The following is a 10,101-nucleotide window of genomic DNA, read 5'->3' on the forward strand; positions in this document are numbered from 1 at the left end:
GAGAAAATCAGAAATGGGGGCAAGAAGCTCAAGACCACTGCAAGGAAGGCTGGATCCAAGGACAACCAATCCAAGGAGGCAGCTTAGTTTTACTCCTTTACGTTCTATGTTGAACAGTGAACCTTTTGTAAAAATGATCTATAGTTTGCTATGTAAGCGGATGGTTAAAGTTGTGGACTCAGTTTCATCTAGTGCTACTTGTAACAGACTGGTTATGTGTTCAGTATTCAAGACTCTGTTTCTACAATGGCCAAATCCTGGAATGTTTTAAATTGGAATATTAGAGGTATTAATGACAGTAAGAAATGGTTAGCCCTGTCAAATAAAATTGCAGAATCTACTTGTGATATTCTTTGCCTTCAGGAGAACAAGAAAGATCATTTTGACAGTCATTTCCTCAAGAATTTTTGCCATAAGAAGTTGAATGAATTTGATTTCATTCCTTCAATAGGTGCCAGAGGAGGCCTATTAGTTGTATGGAATGAGCAAGTGTTTGAGGGCCTCACCATTCACAAAAATGATTTCTATATCTCTATTGATTTCACCTCAAAACATTCAGGAGAACATATCCTGCTCACTAATGTCTATGGGCCCTGCCAAAATCCAGCTAGATCTGATTTTCTCAATTGGTTCCAAGATTTGCAAATTGAGGATGATGTTAATTGGCTTGTGTTGGGGGACTTCAATTATGTCAGATATCCTCATAACAGAAATAGAAGTGGGGGCAACATACAAGATATGTACTCTTTCAATGAAGCCATTAACAAATTAGCCCTGATTGAAATTCCACTCAAAGGCAGAAATTTTACTTGGAGCAACATGCAAGATGCACCTCTTCTTGAGAGAATTGATTGGTGTTTTACCTCTGAGTTATGGACTTTAGCTTATCCTAATACCATGGCTATTCCACTTGCTAGAACAACATCTGATCATGTTCCTATTGTCATTAAAATTGGTACTTCCATTCCCAAATCAAAGATCTTCAGATTTGAGAATTTCTGGCTTCAGCATCCACAGTTCAAAGAGGTAGTCAAGAACATCTGGGAGCAACAAGTGTCTGAAACTGATAGTGCCAAGACCATTTCTGCTAAATTCAAGAGACTGAGAAAGGGACTGAAAATCCGGTCTAAAAGCTGCTCAAACCTAAAGCTCTCCATTTCCAACTGTAATGAAGTCATTCTTATGTATGATCATATTGAAGAATGGAGACAGCTATCAGTTGAGGAACACAATGGTAGATTTATTCTTATCAAACACCTTGAATCTCTTCTTCATATGCAAAAGATCTATTGGAAACAGAGAGCCACTATCAGGAATATTAAGTTTGGTGAAGCTAATACTAAATTCTTCCAGGCCAAGGCTACTATTAAGCACAGAAGCAACCACATTACTATGCTGAAAGATGAGAATGGCATTGAACATCAAAATCATCACACTAAATAAGCCATCCTCTTTAAAGCCTTTAAAGATAGGCTTGGGACTACCCAATCCACTGATAATCCACTTATTTTGGAATCTTTGATCAATGCTAATGTGGATTTACAGTCTTTAGAGGCCCCTTCAACTAAAGAAGAAATTGATAAAGTGATCTCTCAGATGCCTGGTGACAAGTCTCCAGGACCAGATGGTTTCAATGCTGCTTTTCTGAAATCTTGTTGGGAAATTATTGCACCTAACTTCTACAAACTGATTGCTGATTTCCATGAGGGTAACATCAACATGCAAAGCATCAACTACTCATTCATCACCCTCATCCCTAAAAAAGACTCAGCTGCTGTTCCAAGTGATTTCAGACCCATCTCACTTCTGAATTGTACACTCAAAATTATCACAAAGATGCTTGCAAATAGACTTCAGAAAGTCGTCCTATCTATGGTGCATGAGAATCAGTATGGTTTCTTAAATGACAGAAGTATTCAGGACTACCTAGCTTGGGCATTTGAATATCTCCATCAGTGCCACCACTCTAGGAAGGAGATTATCCTACTTAAGCTGGATTTTGAGAAAGCTTTTGATATGTTAAGTCATGATACCATTTTCAAGATACTGCAAGCTAAAGGCTTTGGGCAAAAGTGGATTCAGTGGATAAAAATGATTTATAGCACTGGATATTCATCAGTAATCCTTAATGGAGTTCCTGGCAAACAATTTTTGTGCAAAAAAGGAGTTAGGCAAGGAGATCCCCTCTCCCCTCTGATTTTTGTACTGGCTGCAGATATCTTGCAATCTATGTTGAATGAAGCTATGCAAGTTGGCATGATAGAGGCTCCCATTGTACATCACTCCTACACTGATTTCCCAGTTATCCAATATGCTGATGACACCATCTTAGTCATTCCTGCAGAAGAGAGACAAATAATGCACATTAAGAATCTGCTGCTGCACTTTGCTGGCTTCACTGGGCTCAGAGTGAACTATTCCAAATCTACTATGATTGCTATAAACACACCTGAGGAGAAAATTAATAGGTTGTCCAACTTGATGGGATGCCAGGTTGGCACTTTGCCTCTCACTTATCTTGGTCTGCCATTAAGTACTTCCAAGCCTAAGGTAGAAGATTTTACCCCCATGCTCTATAGAATTGAGAAGAGACTTCTGGGTTGCTCCACACTCCTATCATTTGGAGATAAATTGGTTTTGGTTAAATCAGTTTTTGCAAGCATGCCCATCTACTTCATGAGTTCTCTGTCTATTCCAAAAACTGTTCTCACCCACATCAACAGACTCCTCAGACACTGTCTATGGAAGAAATATGGGAGTACAGAACAGGGGCCTGCATTAATCTCTTGGGAAAAGGTGTGTCAGCCAAAAGAGCATGGAGGTTTAGGTGTTCTGGAGATTCAAACACATAACCAGGCTCTTCTGATGAAATTCATTCATAAATTCCTCAATAAGGAGAACATACCATGGGTCAAGATTGTCTGGGAGGCATACTACAACAACAATCAGCCGGGTGAAAGACTGTTGGGCTCTTTCTGGTGGAAGGATATCCTCAAACTGCTTCCAAAGTACAAGCAATCTTATCAATGCAAGGCTAGCTTAGGGGATACAATCCAATTCTGGCATGATCGATGGAGGCAAACTGGACTAAAGGACAAATTCCCTAAGTTATTTTCCTTCACCACTCAAGTAAACATCTCCCTTCAGCAGGTGATTGCTCAACACTCTTTTGAAGATCTGTTCTATAGACCATTGTCTAGCCAGGCATACGATCAGTTTATTCAACAGCAAAATATTCTGGCTGAGCTCCAAGTGCAAGATCAACCTGACAAGTGGTCATTGAAAGTAAACACTCCCAAGTTCTCAGCCATTCAAACATACAATTCCATCAAGGGCCCATCTAGGAGCCATCACCTCTTCAAGCTGTTATGGAAGAGCTCAAACAGGCTTACTCACAAAATTTTCTTCTGGCTGCTACTTCATGATAGAGTCAATACCAGAAACCTCCTGAAGAGGAAAAAGATGCCTCTCCAGTCCTACAATTGTGCTCTTTGTGCTGAAAATACGGAGGAAACCCTGTCTCACCTTTTCTGGGACTGCAATTTTGCCATGCATTGTTGGAACAAATTAGTCCCGCAAAGAAATAGAGGCATTTCAAGTTTTGATGAATGCTGTTTATTGGTTGAACACCTCCCCAGAGACATAGCTTTTGAAATCATTGTGGCAGCAAGCTGGAGTATCTGGCTCATTCGAAATGACAAAATCTTCCGCCAAGCACCAGCTCACATAGGGGGATGGAAATACTATCTGCAAGAAAGCTTGAAAGCAACAGAGATCATAGCAAGATCAGATATTGCACAACAAATTAAGGACTGGTCTGAACAGCATTTGATATAATTTTCATCATGTTACCCAAACAAGGAATTGGTTGATTTAGTACCCTTCTTGTAATTTCTTTTGTATTGTAAATATTTATTATTAATATGAAATTACCGTAGAACATTCTGTTCTACGGTCTTCTCTTTCAAAAAAGGTATTATCATCTTTGGTTTTAATTTTTTTTAGCGGAGTCATGCTCGAATCTGGGAGGTTCTTTACACTTCCCTTCATATTCGGAAATGTTTAGATCTAAAGAATCCAACCGCTTATTGCAAAGAGTGATCAACATATTCATGCGGTGAAGATTCCCGCTAACTCTCTTAAGAGGTTCAAGAGATTTTTGTAAAAATTTCGTTATCGCGAATTTTCTCAAAAACTTGAGTTTCTTCCTTGGTATGATGAGGCCCTTTTTGTTGAGGTAGTGTTCCACTATTCCCTCTATAATTTCATGCGCAATACTGGGATCTATTTCGATAAAATTTCCTTTGGCAATGCAATCCAAGAGTTGTCTATGGGACATATTTAGTCCAACATAAAAATTGCGAAGTAAAATTATAAAATTCACCTCTAGGGTGCAATTACTATAGGATTCCATCATCCTAAACCAAGCATCTTTTAAGTTTTCTCCTTGTCTTGGTTTGAAGTGAAGAACTTCAAACTCGGGAGACAAAGGAGTTGATAAAGGACTGGCCATGACGGCACACGGGACACAAGAAGCAAGCGAAAAAGAGGCGAACGGACAGAGAGGGCGAATAAAACGGCAAGGGTTAAGTGGGGGAGAGGAAAACGAGAGGCAAATGGCAAATAATGTAATGCGAGGGATAAGAGTTTGTGATGGGTACTTGGTATGTCTTGACTTGTGCGTAGACTCCCCGACAACGGCGCCAGAAATCCTTCTTACTACCTCTTGAGCATGCGTTGGTTTTCCCTTGAAGAGGAAAGGGTGATGCAGCAAAGTAGCGTAAGTATTTCCCTCCGTTTTTGAGAACCAAGGTATCAATCCAGTAGGAGGCCACACGCAAGTCCCTCGTACCTACACAAACAAATAAGAACCTTGCAACCAACGCGATAAAGGGGTTGTCAATCCCTTCATGGCCACTTGCAAAAGTGAGATCTGGTAGAGATGATAAGATAATATTTTTGGTATTTTTATGATTAAGATTGAAAGTAAAGATTGCAAAATAAACGACGAAAGAAATAGCTAGTTGACAGAAGAGTAATATGATGGAAAATAGACCTGGGGGCCATAGGTTTCACTAGTGGCTTCTCTCAAGATAGCATAAGTATTACGGTGGGTGAACAAATTACTGTCGAGCAATTGATAGAATAATGGATAGTTATGAGAATATCTAGGCATGATCATGTATATAGGCATCACGTCCGCGACAAGTAGACCAACTACCTACATCTACTACTATTACTCCACACATTGACTGCTATCCAGCATGCATCTAGAGTATTAAGTTCATAAGAATAGAGTAATGCATTAGGCAAGATGACATGATGTAGAGGGATAAACTCAAGCAATATGATATAAACCCCATCTTTTTATCCTCGATGGCAACAATACAATACCTGTCGTTTCCCCTTCTGTCACTGGGATCGAGCACCGCATGATTGAACCCAAAGCTAAGCACTTCTCCCATTGCAAGAAAGATCGATCTAGTAGGCCAAACCAAACTGATAATTCGAAGAGACTTGCAAAGATAACCAATCATACATAAAAGAATTCAGAGGAGATTCAAATATTGTTCATAGATGATCTTGATCATACACCCACAATTCATCGGATCTCGACAAACACACCGCAAAAAGAGTTACATCGAATAGATCTCCAAGAAGATCGAGGAGAACTTTGTATGGAGATCCAAAGAGAGAGAAGAAGCCATCTGGCTAATAACTATGGACCTGAAGGTCTGAGGTAAACTACTCAAACATCATCGGAGAGGCTATGTTGTTGATGTAGAAGCCCTCCGTGATCGATTCCACCTCCGGCGGAGCACCGGAATAGGCCCCAAGATGGGATCTCACGGGTACAGAAGGTCACGGCGGTGGAAATAGGGTTTCGTGGTGCTCCTGGATGTTTTCAGGGTACGTGGATATATATATAGGAGGAAGAAGTAGGTCGGTGGAGCTACGAGGGGCCCACGAGGGTGGGGGGTGCGCCTCCCTGCCTCGTGGCCTCCTCGTTCGTTTCTTGACGTCCACTCCAAGTCCGCTGGATCACGTTTGTTCCAAAAATCACACTCCCGAAGGTTCCAATCCGTTTGGATTCTGTTTGATATTCCTTTTCTGCGAAACACTGAAATAGGCAAAAAACATCAATTTGCACTGGGCCTTGGGTTAGTAGGTTAGTCCCAAAAATAATATAAAAGTGTATAATAAAGCCCATTAAACATCCAAAACAGATAATATAATAGCATGGAACAATCAAAAATTATAGATACGTTGGAGACGTATCATGCGACAACACTGCAGAAGAGTAGTTGTGCATCAACTGACCCCAGCGACACTAAGACTGCATCTACTCGTGATGATGCTATATCTGATCTATCTGGAATGAAAGACAGACTGAAGGGCGTGTTTACATATTATGAAGGTACATTAAAATATGCAATAGCCTGGGTTTGCCTACCCTTCTTGGAAGATGGCCTCTTGTTGGACAATGTGCCATTGAAGCCGGGCTGTGTGAAGTGCTACGTAACTGAAGTAAAGCCTGCATTCAATGAATTTGCCCTGAAGAATGTCCTAGGAGACATCGATGAGCAAAGTACCTTGGGAGAAACACTGTTAAATCACATCCAGTGACCACGAAAGGAAATAGAGTTCATCGATGAGATCCCTGACGCCCTGCCAAGAGTAACCAATGCCGCCCCTCAATCGGTGATGCTCTCCTTGCCACAGGAGCTCTCGCGTGCTTCCCCCAAAGAACCTAATACTCGTAATCCGACGGCTGATGCATGAACCTGTGATAACCCGGCCCGACTTTGTGGCGTACAGGCCATGTCATCCTCCGCCCAAAGCAGCCAGTGGCAAGGCCTACAACTGTTGAAGATGTGCCACCAGTTCAGATGCCAGTCGCTGAAGCAGCGGTGTAGACCCAGCTGCAGCACATGCTCAGCAGACCAACCTGGTGGAACGGACTTCTAAGTAGTCTGATGCTTCAGAACCGCGTACTAAGCTGTCTGTAGGTCCAGAACCGACTGCTCATCAGTCCGTCGGTCCGCAGTTGCATGATGAGCATACCAATGCGTTAGCACTTCTTGCTCAGCAAACCAATGTGTTGGCATGGCGTCCTCAAGACACCGACAAGTTGGCACCACCTCCGTAGAAACCTGACATAGCTTCAACGCATGGTCAGCAATCCGATACCTCTGCTCCTACAGCCCAGCAGTCCGTCACAACAGCACCGCCAGCTCAGCGGTCCGACATAGATAAATTGTCTGCTAAGCAGTCCGTGGAAGCTTCACCGTCTGCTCGACAGTCTACCTTGCAGCCAACCAGACATTCTGCCAGAAATGCTTCAAGTACTAAGAAGGAAGTGGCCAAAAAGGCTACACCCACGAGGAAGCACGGCGAAAGAGTGAAGAGGAAAGAGAACTATTGCCTCTTACTTAAAGCAGTCATCGCCCAGAACCAAATTAACAGCAGGTTGTTCGAATCGGGGAGTAATATTATTTCTGATGGCATGGATGATGAAGTAGATTTGTTGCTTGCTAAAAGTAAAGCAGACGTACTTGAAGCACGCAATTACGTCCATGGTCAGCCATTTCTTGTTGGCGAATACTTTGATGAGTGCAGCTCTATTTGTCACGAGTTACATGAATATTGCATGGATCAAATGTCAGCAGGTCATCATGCTTTGCTAGTCCACTACAACAGAGATCAGTTCCGACAAGATGCTCGTTCCATCAATGTGAGTTTCCAGGACTTACATCTCTTCTTCAACTTCAACGAGCTCGATGCCACTCTTGTTAGATGCCTGATTTTGTAAGTACTTAACAAACTCTGATCAACTTCTCCATACAAGGCTATAAATGATAAATGGCTAACTGCATTTTATTCCTCTCAGGGGATTGAACGCGCGGAGAAGAAAAAGGGAGAGTGTGTATTTCATAGATCCTGAATTAGCAAATGGCACAACAATACATGGTAGGGACCTACGGGACTGGGCCGTTAACACAGCCATCCGTCTCTTCGAAAACACATCCCATGCAGAATCATTTCTCTGGCCATAACATGAATGGTAAGGCAAGTAAACAACCATGCATACACTGATTGTCTTTCAGAATTTGACATAATTCGTAAGTTCATGGCTTTCTTAATATGTAGCAATCACTGGATATTTGTATTCATTGTTCCAAACGAGAACACAATTTACTACATCGGTTCTCTCAAAGAGTCAACAAAGGCTCAGGATCTGATGCATCTTTAGCAATTCATGGATATGTATTAATTATATGATGTTGAAACTAATTTGCATTCATATTTGGTTCAATAATTGATGTTGTCAAAGTTCATCTTCATTTGCAGTGTGCTTGCACTATGGAAACTAAACCAGGGAACCTGTTCAAGAGGGAACTACCTTTGCAGCACGAGATCGTTTCTCCGGTAACACAGCAAAATCCGTTATTTTCGGAAAATTTATCAAACAGTCTGTAAATACCTTTTCTTACGCTAGTCAAATGTTCAAGCTTCTAAATAAACCTCTTTCTTTTTTTACAAAGAAAAAATAATACATCTAACACCGGTTAGGTTGTTCCTAACAGGACAAATACATGACTAATTTTGTACAAAAAATTTCAGTGTCCTCAGCAAGAAGCAGGGACCAACCTTTGTGGATACTATGTTTGCAGACACATGATCTTCATCTGCAAATCTGCTGATAGTTGTGACAATCCTCGCGAATTAGTATCACTAAGTCTATCTTAATTAATATCTTCTACTCCACTCTTATGGCACATTCTGATCTTAAAAATACTGCAACTCATCTTAGAACCGAGGACCCCTGAACCGCTCCCGGCTGGTGAATTGCTGATGGTTCGGAGATTTATCAGCGACTTCTTCCTGAAACACTACATCAATCCCATCGATGATAATGAAGATTTCAGCATGCGTTCTCCTGAAACATTGAGTAAGAGTTAGCCGCTAAACATATACGCATGGATCCATTGTTTTCCATCTGATGAGGTCTTCGTATTTCGTACACTATGGTTAATTATGTAATGCATATATGTGTGGACAAATCATTGGAATTTAGCTACCATATGTTCAATTGCAATTATTGCGAAATCTGATGAATGTTCTTCCTGTGGACACTATTTGTTCAATTGAATATTGTGGCGAATTTGCTTTTTGCGTGCCGATTCAAAATGGGATATTTTTGTTTATTTGTTCAATTGAATATTGTGGTGAATTTGCTTTTGCATGCAGATTCAAAATGGGATTTTTTAACCTGGCAATTGCTCCGCATATGGTTCAACTAGATGAGTGTGTGTGATCCACATCGGAAAGCATACGTCAATCGTAGTGGAACCGTCGGTGACACAACAGATCACAAACGATTTGCAGCACTACTACGTGTGTGTAGGATCTCCGTAACCATTTGTAATATCGCGTTATTGCACACGAGAACTCGAAGTAAACTGTGCCCAATGTAAAATACAATCCCAGTCGTAATTTTTTCAGGAAACGTGTGGGATCACAAACGAAAAGCACACATTACTCTTTCCGCAACCGTCGGTAATACACAACAAATCACAAACGGTCTACATCACTTGTATGTGTGCGAAGGGGCTCCTGACGGTAATTGTTGGGAAACGTGTGTGATGGAGTCTTGGCTGGCAGACCGGTTACGCAGAAAACTCATGTGCGATGGGGCACAAACCGCACACAGTTCATATGTTGGCCCATGTGCCTTACATACTGTTTCCAAAACGGTTCACTATGACAAACCGTTTAGTTTCACCGCGTCATTAGAAACGTTTAATCACAGATCCCACACGCGCGAAAGAATTTAGTGTGTGCTGCATCACACACGATTACATTTTGGAAGGCCTCTGGACCATTGCTCTATATCCCCGGCGGTTCCTACGTCGTGTGGGAAGGACCCCCTATCGCCCACACTCACTTGGCGATGGTTCCAAATGCCATCGTGGAATGGGGTTAAAAACCGTGGTATAGCACGAACGCGTACCAGTGTGGGGAAATGGAGGTGTCTGTGTCCCGTCGTGCGCCACACGTCGATCCTGGCCCGCAGGCGGTTGGGGCCCGCATCACTTC

The 10,101-nt window shown here is 41.8% G+C and overlaps 1 protein-coding gene across 1 annotated transcript; it reads left to right on the forward strand.

Annotated features, from left to right (window-relative positions):
• Positions 1-246: 246 nt before the first annotated feature.
• On the forward strand, positions 247-1,443 carry LOC141021830 (uncharacterized). Its single transcript, XM_073497675.1, has one exon. The coding sequence runs from the start codon at positions 247-249 to the stop codon at positions 1,441-1,443; it is 1,197 nt and encodes a 398-aa protein (XP_073353776.1).
• Positions 1,444-10,101: the final 8,658 nt, after the last annotated feature.

Source organism: Aegilops tauschii, chromosome 4, assembly GCF_002575655.3.
Source record: "Aegilops tauschii subsp. strangulata cultivar AL8/78 chromosome 4, Aet v6.0, whole genome shotgun sequence".
Classification (NCBI taxonomy): domain Eukaryota; kingdom Viridiplantae; phylum Streptophyta; class Magnoliopsida; order Poales; family Poaceae; genus Aegilops; species Aegilops tauschii.

Coding starts and splice junctions, on each gene's coding strand:
- LOC141021830 (XM_073497675.1), top strand. CDS start 247: ATGGCCAAATCCTGGAATGTTTTAAATTGGAATATTAGAGGTATTAAT.